We start from the raw sequence: 21,527 nt of genomic DNA, 5'->3' as shown, positions 1-21,527 counted from the left end.
TCCACGACGGGCAAGACCGTTTGGATTACAAAGCGTTCATGACCAAAAAAATACTTTTCTTTACAATTAGGTTTTTATCGCAATTTTAGTTTAATTCCAAAGATTTCAAGCATGATGGAATTTCGGGTCAGTAAAGTGTTAATAGCTTAATCGATCGCTATGAAAGTTGGTGTATAGATACTATTTGCAAGGAAGAAAGACATGTCAGGATAGGATAAAACAGGGCAGGACAGGAGGCGACTTTTTATTCTGACTCTCTATACAAATGGCAAGCGGATTCATTGATAGAATCAACATCGCTAGCGAGTCCATAAGACAAAATAAGATAGCAATGTTGGATGTCTCTTTCAAATACATGGACTTGCTTTCGGTAACTATTCCATCGATGGATTCGCTTGCCACTAATCTAAGAGGGATGGTCACTAAAAATATCCTGGTCACGCGGACAAAGTCGCGGATAAAAGCTAGTAATTTTATATATATTTTTTTATATGGTACCCTATCTGATAGTAAAGATATTTTTTATCTCTTTTTAATGTAAATTTAATAATACTTACGAGATATGTCATTGGAAACGTCTCAATTGTATACTCTAATGACACTATTGCAAGTTTTATCTCTGGACCTAACTTATACTGTGAAAGTAATGGACGTGTTCCGTTAAGAATTGTATCTTTATTACCAGGTAGATATCGTTATTGTAGTGGATTGCTTGCAATAAATTTGTAATGTTATAAAATGACCATAAATGTTTATCTTACCTTAACAATCGCGGGAGACTTTGTACAAATGTCGTCTACTTGGATATCTCTGTTTTACTGTTTTTGTTTTTGTTTACTTATATATACCTGTACTTGCATGACTATGTTTCGGTTTTAAGAGTATTTAAGTTATATGGTTTAAGGTAAAAAACATAAGATCTTATTCCTCAAGCATGGCGTAGAACGAAGAGTACTATGGGTGTTATATCGTATTCTGTGACATAAATAGACCTGTTCATATCTATAGTTGACGGTCACCACTTTTCATCAGTTGGACTATCATCGTGTTCACCATATCATATTGTGTGCCATTGGTATTTCCCCATACTATTACCACGCTAGATAGATGACTTGGTAAAAGCTTTTTATTATTTTATCTCTGCAAATTTTCACAGCCACGAATTATATAACTATCATATATGTATATAAAAATATAAAATAACAAAGTAGGCAGTAGTTCATCATATCTATACGTACATGTATATATGTATATTTTTATGCGTAGGTATAAATATATAAATACTATACTAATATGTACGTTTATTTTACGAATGTTTATATGAATGTAATTACCATCTTCTATTGAAATATAAAAAAAAAAATTGTTTTAAACTGCCAACGAATATCTCAGTACATCCTAAAGGTTGACTAGTAGAAATTGCCTATAGCAATAAACCTACCATATTTTATTGGTCAATAAAGTTTAAATATATAAATATATTTTTTTGTCAAAGAAGACATCTAGTTACACTACTAAATTTACATTATAAATAAATCTAATTTAAAAACAATATTTGTCAGTAAGAGTGTACTTACTTATATGAAATTTAGATTTCTCGATAACATTATTATTTATATGTATAGATATTTATTGAAATGATGACAATTAATTTATTTCCCTCAAAAAAAAAAAAAAAAACTAAAGATAACAAACAAAAAAGGTTTCCATTGTCTTTACCAGTGGAAACTATTTACGATTCAGTTTGCCTCTAGTGCATTGATCTCCGTCAGACACCGACAGACCGCATCCGCTAAATAATTAAAACTTTACAAAAAACCACTGAAATGTGAAGAAAAGAAATAAATTTTCTACCCAAAAGCACACTTTCGTTTTTTATCCTCCTTCTTACCTTGTGATTTATTCGTTAAACTTTTTTATTGCTAAAGAAACATGTTGTCAAGGGAATTTCAACTTTACGCGTTCACCGTAATGGTGAATAAGAAACTGGCCATTAACATTTCAACCGCAAATGACACTAGTATTAAATTGTTCAGTTTTTGCTATCACCTTTCTTGTAATCTACCTCTTTTGACACTATTTTTTCGTACTCCAACAGTTCTAATTGGTCGACGATTTCAATTGATTAACCTCATTTTTAATTGACGGTACTTTCCGAGTACTATAATTACAACAGAAGCAAGCAGCCTTTATTAAAGCTACTATGTTTAATATTACTTTTGGAAACTGTAGACGAACCTAGGTTCCCGTCAGCCTAATCTCTAGAGATTAGGCTGACGGGAAATTACCGTGGAATTACGGTGGTTGAATACACGGCTTTGGTCAAAGTAGAATTTGATACCAACGAAAATAGAAATCCTTTGATTTATAAAGTATTGCCACGTGTAATAATGCTTGCTTATCTCTATAGATCATAATCTGAAGTGAATAATATTGCTTTTTTAGTATAATTTAATTTTCTTTCATTTTATGAAATATTTTTAACACAAATTACGATACGACATCATTGTTTGAGTATGCGAGCAAAGTATCACCTTATTTTTACTGATTCTACAATAAATATTTTATAAAAATATACAACTATATCTACTTAGCTGACTGATTACAAATATTTTATGAAAATCTAAGAAATTGACTTGAGGAGCATTAGCAAAATAAGTTATAAAAATTTAATTAAAAACATCACCAAAAGCCAAACTGCGGTTGCCAATTCGCCTGCCAAGCGTGGCAACTACGAGAAAAATCCCCTTTTATGAAGAAGGCTATGTTCAGCATTGGGCAGTTAACGGCTGATACAACAATACTTACTAAATGCTTCCGCTTTTATGAAGTCGCACACAATTTTATTTTCGTTACAAGAACTCCTTCACAATGATCTTAATTACTGTGCGCAGCTGAGAATAGATAAGTGGGTGCCATGGAAACGTCCAAAGGTAAAACTCTTAGTGGAATAAAGGGTTGTTGGAAATGAAATCTGATCTATGGTGTTAGTGACATAATAAATAGATTTCAATAAAGTATTCAGTTGTAAGAAATCGGAAATCTTTAGATATTTTAGAACATCTACAGATGTTCGTGTTTATGAATAGATCCGTTTTTATACAAAAATTAATATACTTTTAATAGAGTATTCTAGAAATAAAACTAAATATAACAAAGAATGATGACCATCCTATACTAACACGCATTGAGCAGTCAAGTAATTTACTACTGTTATTTATTAATATCAAAATAATTATTGGACAATTTTTTTATGATATTTAGAATGGAAAACTGAAATGGAAAACATCCGAAATTAAAACTGTATGGAACGTCTAATTGTCCAAGGATAGGTAAAAGGCAAATGTTCTCGGAGTAGATTACTAACGCGATGGACTGCCCTCATCAAAACGACCATACAGCAATCTATTGTGGAATGCTCTCGCTTAGCTGTGAACAGAAATAGATGGAGACACTTTGCGAGGCCTCAATCCTAAAGAAGAGCCTAATTGATAATCCACTATAGTCATGATAACCACGACCATTCTGTCAAGAGCGTACGACTGAAGAGAGAATGGAAAACAAAATAATAAAAAATGGTAACCGTCAACTACAGACACGAACACAGAATATACTGCGATGCTCATGTTACCTCTCATACGTTGCTAGTCAGAGGATTATGGTGTTATGCCTGTACCTTATAATTTCACTACAATATTCCAAACATCAAACCGAAACACAGCCATGCAATTACAGCTGCTTCACGGCAAAAACACGGAAGGGACATAATTATTTATATTATTGTAAAAACACTTAGTTTTCTACAATAATACTTAGTACTTTTATAGAAATAAAAAACTAAGTACATTTTCTTTTATTCTGTTGTACATATTCGAGGATTCCGTTTATGTTATACTATATACATAATCGTTATAAGGTTTTCTTTTTTTTAATTAAAAAAAAAAAGAATAAATCGATAATTCATAATTGTCTAACCTTTGTATATGTGTATGTTAATAGTTCCGTATGATCCCGGCATAGAATAGGCCACCACTTCCTTTCACATGGGTGTCGTAAGAGGCTAGCCTAAGAGAGGGCGAGAGATAGGCAGCGTGCCTCTTAAAATATCTCCTAAGCCTAACTGCGGTTGCCAATCTGCCTGCCAAGCATAGCAACTACTAGCAAAACCCCCCAATGAAAAGGCTTATGTTCAGCAGTGGACAGTTTAAAGCTGACATAATAATGTGTATTTACTAGAACTAATTACAACATATTAATTAATATTTTTTAACAAAATGAACGATGTAAAGGTGAGTACACATACAGGCGCGTGGCGTCGAGTTACAACTATAATTGGCCGAACCTTCGTCGACCGTAGCTAATGCAACAATTTACGCATCGGCTAATCTGCAAATTGGTGCAGCTTTGTCGGCCAGAGGCCGCTCGTGTCGTCGGCCCGACTGCAACCAGCTTTGTATGGGTGTTAACGTGTTGCTCGGCGAAGCGAAAAGCGTACATAGCATGGAATAGGTGGACTGATGCAAGATGTAAGTTGTCGATTTAGACAGCAATTGTTATGTACTAATACATATTACTAATGTAGTAAAAGTTTCCTTTACGTTTACGTTTCGTTTCCTGTACTAACATTAAATTCTTCTTCTTCCATTACAGGAAAACTGTCCAGTGCAGATATACTGATGAATTAATAATGACAAATTATAACCTAAATTTAATATCAATTTGAGATTAAATTATATTATCGTTTAATTATTCCAAAAATTGTTATTATTTCGATAGAAAAGTTTAATAATTTAAGATTGTGTTCCACAAAAAGAAATCAAATTCAATTATAGCAATAAAAGTTCTTTAAAAAAAAAGTGATTTAAAATCAAAACTACTAAACCGATTTTGATAAAATTTCTATAGAATAATCTATAAATATATCCTTTTAAATAAAAAAAAATCACCAAATCAGTTTACAACTAGTAGAGTTATGAGGTAACAAACATTAAAAGTATACAACCGAATCGAAAACCTCCTTTTATTGAAGTCGGTTAAAAATAAATTAAAAACTGTCATAACTTAATATTACAGACTCTACTAAATGTGAAGAAGACATAAACTCCAATTAATAAGGGCAAGGTAATGAAAGCGAATATTAATGAATCCAAAGAGGTTTTCTGACTCTACTGCATTTCTGATGAAAATGGAATTGGTTCGTCCTTAATTTATTCAATAACCAATTTCATTTTACACATTACAAAATTAGTACACTATTATGTTATACTATACAGCTATATATAATTTTAATAAAACAGTGCACCCTATATTGTATTCAAAAATAATAAGTCCAATTATTCACCGCTCGCTTATCGCTCCGCTCATGCATTAATACCCGCCGGCCAAGGGCGGCCGAAGCGGGCGGTTTCGTTCGGTGTACTTTCACTGATAATTAATTTAACGCCACGTCTCGTGACCACGGTATGTATGCGGCTTTGTTTACAAACAAAGCTTAATCACGTACATAATAAGTTAGTGTTTTGCGTGATTTATTTTTGAGTCGGTCTAATTGAAATAAAATCATTTAGTGGAATCACACTAATGATAATAAATCTGTTATGATAATACATCTGTTTTCAATACGGTCAATTTTAATATTTTTTTCTATACTGTTTTGGTCTCATATAAAACAGTGTTTATTTCAAACTTTCAACTATAATTTTGTGTGTTAATAAAAAAAAATGTTTACAATTACACCAAAGGATTGGATTGGTTCGGATGCCAGACAGCGAACACTTGGGTGTAAGACACATATACCCGAGGCAATTTAGGAAAATTAGTTTCCTACATAAAAACACAGAATTAAACCTTACATATACAAAGCGACATGCGCCACGACAAGGTTTTCAAATCGAGAATATAGGTCATGTTTGTAGCGTACAAAATTTTATTGCAGTTAGTTGAATATTTCAAGTTAAATCATTGAAGCATGATTATAAGTCCTTCGAGCCGGACCCGCAGTTCGCAAACTAAATATATATACAAATTCAATTTTCAATTAGTATTCAGTAACAAACTTTCATAGGTCTTCATAAACTTTTATATTTATTTATAACAGTAATAAATGCATTATTATTTTACTATTATTAATATACAATTTGTATTCACTCATTTAAAAAAAACCTTTAATTCTAATTCCTATAGAAAAGTTACATCGAAAATCGTCCAGAATATATAATAATATGTAATTAATTACGATTATCATAGTAAAGGGCGCGAGTGGATCCAATTCTTTTCTGTCACATAGAGCGAAACTTTATATTTAATTTTACAAAAGTGGTAAGAAAATTTCGTAACCTTTAGCTACAAAAAACAATAAACAATTATAAGAAAAAGCTTATTTTGGCTAAAATATTTTATTTTTAGTACAATTCTGGATATGCATTTTTAGTATACGTATATATATTAAATTACTGAGTATATTTATTTTCTACATCTGTTATGAATATTAAAAGTATATCTTCAAATTGTTATGACATTTCTCCCTAATCCTATCTTACTAACTTGCGTAGAATGTGTAAACACAAAAGACGTTCACGGAATTCAATAATACGAGCCTCGAAGCGTTTACTTCTCCTCAGCGCTTCTCAATCTTTCTCACTCAATTAAAATATGTTTAAAGACCTATACCCACCTGGCTCTGATAAACATCGCAACTATTGTGAAACTCGAGAAATTTGAACCTCAATTTTGACAACAAAAAGGCTATAATCGATTTTGGGAACACAAAGGGAGTATTATATTTGACAAGTCGACTGTACAAACGTTGTTTGCGGTAGAGATTATTTCGGTTCGAATGAATGAAAGCAAAACACGATCCTCCGAATATGTTGCTCGTAATTGAAATCTGAATAACGCTCTCAAGGACGCTTTTTTAATTTTTTTATTCCACGCCCGAAAATAGGTTCGAGTGTCGCATTCGAGTTTGTCTCAGGAAACCAATTCGATTCAAATATACTTGATCGAAAATCGAGTGCGAAAACGATTTATTCTTGTTTAGCACATCACGTCGTTCCCACGTGTGTACCTACATTATTTTGTTGAACGAAACTTAAGTTTGTAGCGCGGCCTTTGACTGGTATTTGATAAAAGTGTATTGAACGAGGATAAAGGCGTAACCGCGTTGAAGAACATGTCACAATCTGTCATAATCAAAACGGAACTAAAGAAACGTGACAAATTGGATACAATATCTTATTTTTTAGCAAAAAAATCTATAAGTTACTCGTGTAGTTTTTAAGATATTGTTAAACTCTTTTGTATTGTGGTTTATTGATTAATCGTAGAGGCGGCATAGCTAGACGCAGGAAACGTATGGCCGTATAAAAAGCCACCCGCAGGCGTATACATCATTATATCCGTTGTTCTTCGTTTTTAGAAGGGTTCTGTTTTAAATAATGATTAATTATGTAATTTGGACCATGTCATCGGGCACATGGTCGGACGACCCACCCAACAGTTTAATCTTAGACCAGGTGCCTTTTATCTGATTGTACGCTGTAAAAGGGTTTTAAATGGACACAAAGATAAGAGCGAAGAGAAATTTGTTTCCAGTAGCTTCTGAGGATATTGAAGAGGAAAATTCTATGTGATAAGGATATTCTCATGGAGACTATCTAGATTATTCCGAAAAGAAACATCAAATATAATTAAATTCTCCACTGTGCATACTTAACTGTATACTTATTTATATTATTTATATCCTTTACAATATTTTTCTAATATAATTATGAAGAATACATACTACATATTAGCTTTTATGACATTTCAGATTTTTGTTTATGGCAGCTTTGATAAATTTATTTTATCTTCACTTCGCTCATCAGCAGTCACATGAAAAAGAACAAGATGGCGCATATCACCATCTTATTTTAACTCATGGACTCGCTAGCGGTAAGATTCTATCAGTAGAAGCATTTGTACTTTATCTTCAAAAAGAGTAGAAATACCTTTATAAATTTTTGCCAAGCATATTACTTAATGTCTTAAATCTTTTTTGGTTGGATTTGTATAAAAAGGAATGTATAAAAATTCTACTCTTTACGTGTATAAATATATGTAACTCACTATGAACGTATGTCCCAAAAAAGTGCATATAATCACATATAGCACATATGTTAACACTATTCGATAATTATATATATATGGCTACTTTCTGACCCCCCCCCCCTTCTCTTTCTCGAGTCGACTTCACCCCATCTCTGATTGAAGTTACTAGAAAGAAATATTTTTATTAAATACCGGTGAGCGATAATGGATGACGTCACATATATTAAGTATACGTGTATAAATAGATCATCTATTTAGGCTAGCTGTCATTAATCATAACGTTTTTATATGAAGTATACAAGATATATGCGGAAAACTTCGTAGAATGTTTTTTTTTTTACGTAGAAAAAAATGTTATATGTCCAAGGTCCAGTAATACGCGCAGTAATGTTATCTCTAGTTGAACTACTTCTACTCAGCTGTTTCGTTTGGCTCCGAAATTTCGGAAAACATTTCATGGTAGGCCCTCTGCTTGCAAACAATTTCGTTAAAATACTATATATTAAATAAATGCTTTTGTTTATTAAATATAACAAATAATAAACTTTTCTATTATTTTACAGCAAACAATAACTTGTTTGTAAAACGACTAATCAAGGATCTTTTAAAATGGCAAACTAAAACCACGCTTACACGATCCAGACTGGTGAAGCGTGAATATAAAAAGCGTGCAATTCAAGCCTACCATCGAACAATAGGCGGGGTGGTACACAAAGCACAGACATACATCAAACAACAAAAACAGAGCTCTCGACGAACGAACGAACACTATCATTTACGCAACGATTTGTCATCGAGATTCAGGGGAGCGGGGCGGTGATATTTTGAACGACAGCGCTACCACGGATTTACTGTGAATTAAACTCACATTCACATTTCACAATTATCTCACGTAACCTAAAATTAATGTTGTTACGATGTCATTAAATTATGAATAGATATAGCGACCTTAATTATTAACAGTGATAACGGGGTTACAGTAATTAATATATTGTGTACCCGTTCACTTATAAAAGAGATTTTTTATTGTATATAGGTAATAAAATAGTTTTATATGTTAGTGTGTATTAAGACGTGATTACCAGCACTTTGACCACATATTGATATTATTATAAAAACATTTGTACTCTTCCACAAATTGTTGTAATATATATTTACTTAGCTTCGCTTTTTTTAAGGCGAATATATTATTCTACTTTCAATTTTTTTTCTTGATATCTCATTTAGTTACCTTCGACATTTTTTCAAATTGTTGTTCCTATCATTATAAATGTCATCAATAAATAGTTAGATTTCAGTTACATTAATAAATTTGAGGTAAGTAAACATTGCGGGAATCTTTGTACAAAAGTCGTCTGCTTGGGAACTCTGTCCCATTTATGTTTCTACTGTGAAATGTTTTTGTATGCAGGGCTATCTTTCGCTCGGAAGGGATATGGAAGTGAATTTATAGAGTACAGAGATATAATACTTTACTCCTTAAGAATGGCAAAGTATGGGGGTATCACAGACGAAACAGTATACTCTGTCATGTCCATGGTACTGTTCATGTCTATAGACGACGGTTACCGCTTTCCATCAGGTAGACAATCAGCTTATTTGCCATTCTAAGTTGCATAAAAAACATCAATATCGAATATTGGCGAGTTGATGATGTGAGCATCTATAATGCTTCGAGAACGACTGCACCACAATAGTAGGACCCCCGGAAACTGGATTAACGCTTGTCAACTTGATGAACGATGTGCGTAAGTTACACGACAATGGAATGTGGGCATCCGTCCCATTTGCCCCCGCTATGAGGCCGATACGCTCGACGACCATTAATTAATTATGAATCGTTTTTAACTCGAAAAATATAGATTTTTTTCATCGAAACTCAAACAAGCAGTAGGGGGCACTTTTGTTAGGTTTGTTACTTACTGAGCAGTTATTGCGCAGGTTTAATTGCTTTTACATGCATTTTATGTTAGGTCCGTCAACTCTATAGTTTGTTTTGTTCTATTGTAGCTTTTATTCAATTGAAATGCAAAGAATGTGTCGTACACAAAATAATAAGCTTATAATTCAATTGTTGTTCATGTCGTTGCTATATTGATCGGTGATGTTTACAATGTTGATGCCGGCATTAATTTAATGCAATGCATTTTCAGTGCATGGGAGAATTCACAAGATGTAATTGGTGTATTTTGTGATCTTTCTAAGGCATTCGATTGCGTCGATCATAAAACTTTATTAATGAAGCTTGAACATTATGGAGTTAGAAATAAGTCTTTAGATCTCTTAAAATCTTACTTAAATTCAAGAATTCAAATAGTAGAAGTAAACGGTGTCAATTCTAGTGGATCTTATATTGAAATGGGTGTGCCTCAAGGATCTATTTTGGGTCCTTTTCTTTTTCTTGTATACATGAATGACTTACCGTATCATGTTCAAGATTTGTCTGATATTGTATTATTTGCTGATGACACTTCACTAATGTTTAAAGTGAATAGAAATACACATAACCTTGACCATGTAAATGTTGCTTTGTCTAAGGTTTTGATATGGTTTACGTCAAATAATCTAGTACTTAATTAAAAAAAAACTAAATGTATCAGATTTTCCATATCCAATACTAAGCAAGTGAATACCGCTATTAGATTAGACCACCAGGATTTAGACTTTGTAGATAGAACCACTTTTCTTGGCATAGTAGTTGATTATAAGTTGCAATGGGGCTCCCATATATTTGAATTGGCCAACAGGCTGAGTTCAGCTGCTTATGCTGTTAGAAAAATCCGACAATTAACTGATACAATAACAGCTAAGCTTGTATATTTTAGTTACTTTCACAGTATCATGTCATATGGCATTATATTATGGGGGAGGGCTGCTGACATCGATACAATCTTTGTACTGCAAAAAAGAGCAGTTCGGTCAATATTTAATTTGCCTTCTCGGGAATCTCTTAGAGAATATTTTAAGCAAACAGGTATACTTACTGTTCCCTCGCAATATATATACGAAAACATTATGTATGTACGTAAAAATATAAATCTTTTTAAAAATAACAGTGACATACATAATTTCAATACAAGAAATAAAAACAAATTGAATGTTCCTTGTTATCGCCTTAGAAAAGTCAGTACATCTTTCATGGGGAAATGTATACGTTTTTATAATAAACTTCCAGATGACGTTTTACAATTAAATGAAAGAAAATTTAAGACATATATAAAAAGGACTCTCTGTACAAAAGCATATTATAAATTAAATGACTATTTAAATGACAAAACTGCATGGATTTGAATTTTGTATTAATGTGAATTGTATTGTAAATGTAATTATTGCATTTTTTCTTAAATCAATATTATTTTCTATAGTAATTATTATAATTATAGACTGACGTATCATAAGTATCTGTAACAGATGTATATGAATAAAGATGATTGATTGATTGATTGATTGAATGAATTCTTGTTACGCTTTGGAATGTTTTCTTAAAATAATTTTTATTTTGATAATTTCTGTTTTTTTTTTATCATATTTGATTTAATTTTAAAATTAAAAATTACTGTGTAATAATTAATTATTAGATTTTGGTTTGTTCAGTATAAGTTAGGCTAAATATAATTATTCTATGAACAAATTTAGGATCTAGTTTATATCGTTACATAAACCAAAAGGTCTATTTGTGTATTAAATTTCATCCAATATGTTAAGCCATTTTAGCATATTTAAATAAAGGATAACTTTCCAAACACTATATTATATATTTTCCCTAAATTGAAATAGTATTATTACACCTAAAATTGATTTATAACAAAAAAGAGTCATAATTATGTGTAAATGAGAACCATTTCTGAAATAAATCGCATTAAAAACTATCTCAACAAATTATAAAGTTGCTTCGAGAATCTGCATTTATAGCAATCTGAAATAATAAAGCAATTTTCCCTTAACAGAATAGCTGATGCCAATTCCCCTCAACATAAACACGCCCTAATCATTTACATAGAATAAATTCCACTGACCCAGAGTAACGTGTACCATTCTTAAGGCCTCGCCCTGACTGAGCGACCCTGACGATTTATTGTTTAATCACAAGCACTGTGCCACCGTAGTATTGCGACGGTAAATTGTGGCTACCGTCTAATAAAGCGGATATAGGTTGGCTAGAAAGATCGATGAAGAGGTTAGATACCTTTTTATTTTAGACCTTTTTACAAGGTTATAATGAACATATTTCGGTCGCCTGACTGTCTGTCCATATAATTTTTAAGTGACTTCGAAAAAAGGGGATTTGATAAAAGAATAGATTATTTTTGCTGCAAATAATGAAGTCTCCCATGTTAATACTAGCGTAATTTAAGAGGTTTCTCACATATTTGTATTATTTCATTTAAAACCAGCTATCTGTCCTTCCTTCACGCGCCTGTACTAATGAAATCACTTTTCCATACGATTTTTCGCACATTTTCTATCATAAAAATCTTATTTTACTAATTACAAACACCGCAAAAAATACCCATATAGATGCAGCCGTTCTGAAGCGATTGACTTACATAAGAAAATCTATTTATATTTATACAAATTTAAAGTCGATATTTTTAGTGAAGCAAACTCTTTTCAAGACTTATAGCGTCTTGGTATATTTGTACTTAAAACTGTAAATTCGAACTCGCATTTAACCGACACCGTAACTTTATGTGGTAATTTCAGTTTTTGGCTGATTCTCCGCTGATGAAAAACGCCGTTAATAAACGCAATTAACCTAAGAAATGGCGGTCGACTCGTTCCCTGTTATTTTAGATTTAAATGTGCTCAACAAAATTTGAGAATGTCGAATATTATGCCCATTATTGTATATAGCTACCTTATTATAGTACTGTCGTAAATATATTTCTCTATTTCATTATTCAATTAAAATAGTCTGAAAATCTAATTGAAGATACATGCATGCCCTTAAAACTTATTACATCATTATTCCACATTTTTATAATTTTAGTATTCCCATAGGAAAAATACATATGATGTTGTACAGACGAAACCAGAGGGAATAACTAGTATCTTATACCTTCATCCAATTCAATCATATTCCATTCTTAGTAGGATTGTCACACTCATAAAGATTTTATGGTCCTTGTCTGAGAGACTTTGGAAGCAGCTGAGTCGCTTTTAGTTTTAGGTCATTACGTAATTTTATTACATATCACATTAAGTTGCTTTTAATAAATCTGACGTAATTATTTTACATTTTAAAATTCGTAAAATTTAGGAAAGAAAATCGTATTTACTTTTATTTTGTGTAAAGTAAATAAACTATATATTGTAATTTGTGGAGTGTGTAAATAAACTAACTATTATTATTATTATATTGTTATTATTACTAGTAATCTCCATAAAATTTTATTCATTTTTAAATTAGAATCCATATTTGAATGCAATCGATTTCATGTCGTGTTTTGTGAAATATTTATTAATTTTAATTTTATTATTTTAATATATTTAAAAAATAAATGAATTTACAGTGTATTGACACCCATTATCAATTTTATTAAGATTAAAGTAAATATTTTATGGAAAAACTTAAATTTTCTAGAAATTTCTCTAAACATAAATGAAAAGTTTCTATAAAGTATAATTATTATCAGCTTAGTATATATACAAATCCTAGCCAGGTACTCATGAAAGTTTCTTGTAGATGGCCTGTGAACGTGAGATTAATTATTTCTTTCTAGTCAAAGCTTCACTATTATTATCATACAGTACAAAATCAACAACATCATACACATATAGACAGAGTTTATAAAATATTAATTTAGTAAAAATCTTATTATCTTCCACAAATTGTAGAATACATACTTTGAGTACTTAGGTCAATCGTAATTTAATTGAAAAACTATTTTTTTAAACTAAAATATTCGTAGTATGTTTCTACAATTATAAGGTTTTAAGGTTTGTAAAAATAATAAAATTAATATTAGACACTCGCCAAAAATCCAAATAACCATCGAGCTCACTCGATGATAAAAAGTCAGAAAGTCAATAAATAAAAAATAGCGTGAGAATATCAATAACAATAAGTCTTTTAACAGTGGAACATTCCTTTTTTAAATATACCTATTCTATAGTTCTATTTTTAATAGGCGCGGTAATCGGTTCGACCGTGTGGTCTTATACATTTTTTTTAGATTAGATCGTCACTTAGATCCGGAGACACCTCGAAGATGCGGGGTCAAATAAAAAAAAAAAAACTTAGTGAACCGAATTCGAAATTTAAATTCTTTAGGTCCCCGTCAAAATAATCCTATTAGGATGACGCGTGTCGCAGGTGATTTGAAGACAGACGTCTGGGGATGATAGGGATTTCGTATAATCGTCTTTGGTTTTTTTTTATATTTGTGTTTAAACGCCTGATTCTTTTTTGTTAGCCAAGAAAGCGTCAAAAATAAGTTGATTCATGTTCTCTATTCATTTGTTGGTTATTCGTTATAAAAGTCATACAAATTAGTCTCCGTCTTTAATTTGATTATTTCCAAAATTACATCATAATAAATCCTAAACATGGTCCTAGATCGAAGCCGGATGTGAAACTGATAAGGATTAGCTATTATTTTATGGAATATAATTAAACTAGAAGAATAAAAGACGAATTTATTAAAATCGAAATAGTGTCTACCTACAGTGGATGGATTGAGTGTATTTTCAGTGGTGTTAAGTCTTTATTTATTCATATTTAAATATAACCCAGCACTCGACAGGTAATATTTAGTGTAAATAAAGGATTTTTAAAAAGGTTAGTAAAAAATAATTACACTATTTATCTGTACCGTTCATTTTTACTTACATAAAGTTTCTACCTATTGTAGTGTGAATAATTTTTGTTTAACTTAAGTTTTGCTGTAATTAAATCCAAATAATACTTAAATTAAGTATAGTAAGCATTAATGCTACATTGTTTGGATTATTAAATGAATAATTATAGTGTAAATTGTAATAGTTATTCACGTATAATTATTGTGTAGGTAGATATATTTTACTATTGTATCTGATTCTATTGTTCTATTATAGTAAAATTTTATACGATTCTATAGGGTTATAATATACATATTTAGCAGATTAGTGAACTATTTACTGTTTGTATGATTCTATTAATAAACTGAAGTGGATAAGTTATACAGTCACGTATCAAGTATATCTCTGTAACTACGTAGTGCATAATTCAATAATTTGAATTTGTCCGATATTGAATACTTTATAAATATTATTCCTATATACCTATTAACATCTGTACCTATACTATAAATATAACATATCGTATTATAAAGCTATTTAATTGATTGAAATATTATTTGCTCATTGTACCAATAATATAGTAATATAGTACCAATATAGTAAGGATCTATTGTGTGCCTTGTTTATTACATTTATTAATTTATTTTTTATTTGTATAAATTCCAGGTCGACAACACGCGAATCCCAGAATGGCCGAAGAAAGGGAATTAGTTAAGAAACGTGGTAGTTTTAAAGGTCGTTTAACTGCATTTATTAACTATTTACATTCGCTAACTGACGAACCGTTAAGTCTTTCGGATGCTAGAGAATTACAATTGCGTATGGGTAAAATTGAGTCGTTGTATGAGCAATATGATCAGGTACAGTTGCGTTTAGAGTGTATTGTTGATAATATTGAAGAGCAATTTAAAGAACGCTCAGAATTTGAATCACAATACTTCAAAGCAATTGCTCAAGCTCAAAGTTTGCAAAATATTAATGAAGGTTCTATGAGTAGTATAGGAAGTGACAAGGGTACTCGCATGAGTAATCATAAGCTCGTTAAACTACCCACCATCCAGTTACCAAAATTTTGTGGGTCGTACGACAATTATCTTGAATTCAGGGACACTTTTACTAGTCTTATACATAATAACGATGAAATAGACGAGATAAATAAATTCCATTATTTACGTGCATCTCTGGAAGGTTCTGCTGCTGTGGTAATCCAATCAGTTGAGTTTTCATCTAAAAATTATGCCGTTGCGTGGAAACTCTTGTGTGATAGGTTTGACAATAAACGTTCACTAATACAAAATCACGTATCGTCTTTATTCAATATTGAAGTTATTACAAAGGAGTCATCTGTAACTTTAAAACGTTTGATTGATCAGGTAAATAAAAACCTACGAGCACTTGAATCGTTAGGTGAACCTGTAAAACATTGGGACACTCTTCTAATTTATATTATTACTCACAAATTAGACAACAAAACCTTTCGGAAGTGGGAGGAATTTAAAGGACGTATGGAAAAGGATGCCTCAATAACATTTGACATCTTTTTACAATTTATACGTAGTAGCGCTGACTTATTTGAAACATTAGAGCTATCACGTGTTAGTCAAATTAATTCGACTCATAAATCTACTGGTAGACTAAAATCTATGGTGTCGATACAAGGTGGACATACTAATCAAAATTCCAATACAGCTGAATCACATCAACGTGTTTGTCCTAAATGTAAGGGCGACCACAATTTAGCAAATTGCCCTCAGTTCCTTGCCTTAAGTATTGAAGCGCGACTAAAATTACTACCAAGCTACAAGGTATGTTTTAATTGTTTCCGCGCAGGCCACTTTGCCAATCTATGCAAAAAATCAGGCTGTAAAATATGCAAGCGAAGACACAATAGTCTCATTCATGTAACTAGTGATCAGCCGGTACGTAATGAAAATAAAATTACATCTGTGAATACACCCTCAGCATCTACATCATCTGTGGCTTCACATAATGTAGCTTTGACCACACACATATCTAATTATAATAAAGTTCAGTGTGATGTGTTATTATCTACTGCCTTGATTAAATTATATGACGACAACAATCGCGAACACATTGTTCGTGCTATACTAGATAGTGGTAGTACATCGAGTCTTATAACTGAGACACTGTGTCAACGTTTAAATTTGATGACTTGTAAGGTAGATAAGTCAATTTTGGGTATAAATAACGCAACATCATGCGTAGGCAAAACTTGTCATGTACAAATGACGTCATTAAATAACAATTATTCCTCTGAGGTTCAGTGTTATGTTTTGCCATCTATTACTAGTAATATACCTAGTCACGAAGTGAATATTTCTAATATTGACATACCAACTGATATTTGTTTAGCGGATCCTACGTTTTTTATACCTGCTCATGTTGACATTTTAATCGGTGCTGATCTCTTTTGGGATTTGGTAGGTACGCGAAGAATAACATTAGGCAAGAAAAAGCCTGTTTTATGTGAAACAAAATTAGGATGGATAATTTCAGGTCCTATTTTTAGTCATCATGTCACAACTACAGACGTAAGTGAATTAAGATGCAATTTAAATAAAATCGATTCTACTTCAAATCAGGATTTCGATGATATTCGAACTGATCTGACACGGTTTTGGCAGCTTGAAGAAATAAACTCCAAACATAATTATCTGCCAGAAGAAAAGAAATGCGAGGAGCACTTTATCGCGAATACAACTCGTCTCGATGATGGTCGTTTTTGCGTCCGTATACCACTCAAGCAAACTTCTTCTGTCTTAGGAGAGTCAATTCAACGAGCTGAACATTGTTTATATTCTTTAGAACATCGATTAAAGAGTAAGCCTAATTTAAGTGAAATGTATCACAGTTTTATGTCAGAATATGAGTTGCTTGGCCATATGTCAAAATGTGAACAACCTAAACTAGAACAAGATGAGTACTTTATACCCCATCACGGTGTTATGCGTGATAGTAGTACAACTACGAAACTTCGGGTTGTATTCAACGCTAGTAGCCCTACCACGTCAGGTGTTTCTTATAATGACATCCAAATGATAGGTCCTATTATTCAAGACGATTTGGTGTCAATACTACTCCGTTTTAGGCAGCATAAATATGTTTTGTCTGCAGATGTAGAAAAAATGTACAGGCAAATTATTGTCCATCCATCTGATAGACATCTGCAGCAAATACTTTGGCGTAGTAATACAAACAAGCCGATACAAAAATTTATATTAAACACGGTGACATATGGCACATCTAGTGCACCATTCCTGGCTACACGGTGTCTTAAACAATTAAGTATCGAATGTAAAAATGACAAAATTGCAGAGATCATCGAACATGATTTTTACGTTGATGATCTTTTAACAGGAGGTGATGATCTGACTGAAGTTCAAGCTATCCGTAAGGAGGTCACTGATGTACTTGCTTCGGCTTGTATGCCATTAAGGAAGTGGAAATCGAATGAACCTCGATTGATTATGGAGTCTCCAAATAATGATATTTCTTCAATTGATTTAAATATCGGGCATAATGATGATGATCCAAATAAGTTATTAGGTCTCAGTTGGCATGCTAATTCTGACGAACTATGTTTTCCAATAGGTTCTTTAATCCCTGATGGCAATACTAAACGTGATATTCTTTCATCAATTGCACGAATTTTTGATCCATTAGGACTTTTGGCTCCTTGCATAATTAATATGAAATTGCTGCTACAACAGCTTTGGATTCAAAAATTATCTTGGGATGAACCATTAAATTATGACCTTAATAAGAATTGGAAACGTATTCGTGAAGCTTTACCCCTTTTAAACAAACTTCGTATTCCAAGAATTGTTATTTGCGACTCACACAAATTGCTAGAATTGCATGTATTTTCAGACGCGTCAGAACGTGCGTATGGAGCTTGCATTTATGTTCGTAGTGTTAGTGATTTTGGAAAGGTTTTAGTTCGGTTGTTGATGGCTAAGAGTCGAGTAGCTCCGATCAAACCAACCACAATCCCAAGGTTGGAATTGTGCGGTGCATTGATAGCAGCTCGACTTTATGACAAAGTCGTCACTTCGTTGAGGTTGAAAATAAATAAAGTTTATTGCTGGACTGACTCCACCATAGTTTTAAGTTGGTTACGTATGCTACCTTCTAGACTTCAGCCGTTTGTACGCAATCGCGTTGCCGAAATCTTAGAAAGGACAGAAAACTGTACCTGGCGACACGTACCAACTGATGAAAACTCAGCAAACCTAATATCTCGTGGTGTGGATATTAGTAATCTGCAGAGTTTGGAACTATGGTGGTCAGGTCCTGCATTTCTTCGTGATGACTTTGTGAAGTGGCCCCCTCAACCAAAGCATGTCGAAGTTTTACCCGAGATTAAACAAGACCATTCTTTAAACGCTATTGTACACGACGCAAGCCCAAGAAGGCTCATTGAATTTAATCGCTTCTCCAATTATTTAAGACTCGTGCGATCGGTAGCCTATGTTTTAAGATTCATAAATTCATGTAAAAGGCTGCCAGAAGTCTCAATATTTTTAAGTGAAAAGGAATTGCGAGATTCCTTAATTTTAATAATTTCAAATTGTCAATACGAATCCTTTCCCGAGTATAAATTACTTTTGAATAAAGAAAGCTTACCTAAAAAAAGTCCACTCTTAAAATTTAACGTGTTCCTAGACGAAAATAATATAATGCGTGTTGGAGGTCGTATTGACAACTCAAATTATTCTGATGACAAAAAACACCCTATTATTTTACAGTCCACTCACATTTTTACAAAATTATTATTCACATTTGAGCATAAAAGATTATTACATGCTGGTCCTCAATTATTGTTGGCGTCCATTAGGGAAAGTTATTGGCCCATAGGTGGTCGAAATTTAGCAAAGACTTGCTATCATAATTGCATCAAATGTACACGCATAAAGGGTAAGGTCGTTACTCCTTTGATGGGAAATTTACCACAGCAGCGTCTTCTTTCCGGTGGTTATCCTTTTATGACTGTTGGTGTTGACTATGCAGGCCCTATTATGTGCGCAAATCGTCAAGGTCGCGGTTGCAGACTAGTAAAAGTGTATATTGCGGTTTTTGTGTGCTTCACGACTAAAGCCATTCATTTGGAGCTGGTGGGAGATCTAACGAGCAATAATTATTTACTGGCTTTACGACGATTTATTTCACGAAGAGGGAAACCCGTTAATATTTATTCTGATAACGGTACGTCATTTGTTGGTGCATACAACGACTTATCAAAATTTCTAAAGGCTAATTTTAATTCTTTAGGTGAAAGTGCAGCAAACGACGGTATTAATTTCCATTTTATTCCGGCGTATGCGCCACATTTCGGAGGCCTCTGGGAAGCGGGTGTCCGTTCGACCAAGTACCATTTACAGCGAGTGTTGGGTAATTGTACATTAACTTACGAAGAGCTTAACACTACACTTGTACAAATTGAAGCCGTATTAAACTCTCGACCACTAACACCACTTTCTTCGGATCCAGCAGACTACAATCCACTGACCCCAGGTCATTTTCTCATTGGCCGATCACTCACATCCTTACCAGAACGAGATTATCGATTATATTCCACGAATAATCTTACACGGTTCCAACGCATTGAACAACTTCGTCAACATTTTTGGACTAGATGGAGTAAAGAATATATTGCAGAATTACAACAACGCGTTAAATGGCGTTCCTGCAAGGATAATTTGAAGTTGGACACTTTAGTAGTGATCAAGGAGGATAATCTTCCGCCGTTGAAGTGGAAATTGGGAAGAATTGTGGAAGTTCATCCTGGACCTGACGGCATAGTACGGGTTGCTGATATAAAAACGTCCACCGGAGTGATTCGACGGGCTTTTAGCAAGATTTGTCCATTGCCATCACTGTCTGGTTGAAGCCACGGCATTCAACGCCGGGGGGCATGTTTAAACGCCTGATTCTTTTTTGTTAGCCAAGAAAGCGTCAAAAATAAGTTGATTCATCTTTTTTTTTCATTTGTTGGTTATTCGTTATAAAAGTCATACAAATTAGTCTCCGTCTTTAATTTGATTATTTCCAAAATTACATCATAATAAATCCTAAACAATTTGAGTTAATGTAATTTACATATATGTAATCAAGTATATTGTAATAAAATAAAGCAATTACAATATATTTCATGTTAATAAATATCTAATCTATTATTAACTATGTAAATATATTAAATGGAATATTTAAGGGAAGGAAAATAAACTTAATAACATATTTGTAGGTAATGGCTGTTATAAAAAAAATGTATTACTTATTCAGACAATGGCAACTCTATGAAAATAAAACGACAGTTTTCACACCGAAAACGAGAAATATTGTCCTAAAACTGCTTATATGCTAAAGAATACATACTCGTCCTTGCATCACAGAGAGCATAAAAACTTATTACAGCGGATGAAACGGAGGCATTCGCTTTTGTACGACGTTTACTGCCTTCTTAGAACTCAATGAGATCCTGCTGGGTGAAACAATTGCTAGTTGGTGCATTTAGAACATCCCAGAAACTCGATGTATCCCGTTTTTATTGTTTCTTTTGTCAAATACAGTAGCAAAAGTTTATTGTTCGCAAATAGAGTTATGCCGTTTTGCGATCCGGGCGGTACAGAGAATATAGA

The 21,527-nt window shown here is 32.6% G+C and overlaps 2 protein-coding genes across 2 annotated transcripts; both read left to right on the top strand.

The window, feature by feature from the left end:
* The first annotated feature begins 15,557 nt into the window (after window positions 1–15,557).
* Window positions 15,558–19,569, top strand: LOC128201697 (uncharacterized). Its single transcript, XM_052899402.1, has 2 exons — window positions 15,558–19,343; window positions 19,555–19,569. Exons 1-2 carry the CDS (start codon window positions 15,558–15,560, stop codon window positions 19,567–19,569), a joined length of 3,801 nt encoding a protein of 1,266 aa, XP_052755362.1.
* LOC128201681 (uncharacterized) lies at window positions 19,135–20,912 on the top strand. Its single transcript, XM_052899360.1, has one exon. The coding sequence runs from the start codon at window positions 19,569–19,571 to the stop codon at window positions 20,775–20,777; it is 1,209 nt and encodes a 402-aa protein (XP_052755320.1). The 5' UTR covers window positions 19,135–19,568; the 3' UTR covers window positions 20,778–20,912.
* The last annotated feature ends 615 nt before the right edge of the window (window positions 20,913–21,527 follow it).

The sequence above is a fragment of the Galleria mellonella genome, unplaced genomic scaffold (assembly GCF_026898425.1).
Source record: "Galleria mellonella isolate WM207_F2 unplaced genomic scaffold, CSIRO_AGI_GalMel_v1 utg57, whole genome shotgun sequence".
NCBI classification, from domain to species: domain Eukaryota; kingdom Metazoa; phylum Arthropoda; class Insecta; order Lepidoptera; family Pyralidae; genus Galleria; species Galleria mellonella.
This window is presented reverse-complemented; position numbering and strand designations above follow the sequence as displayed.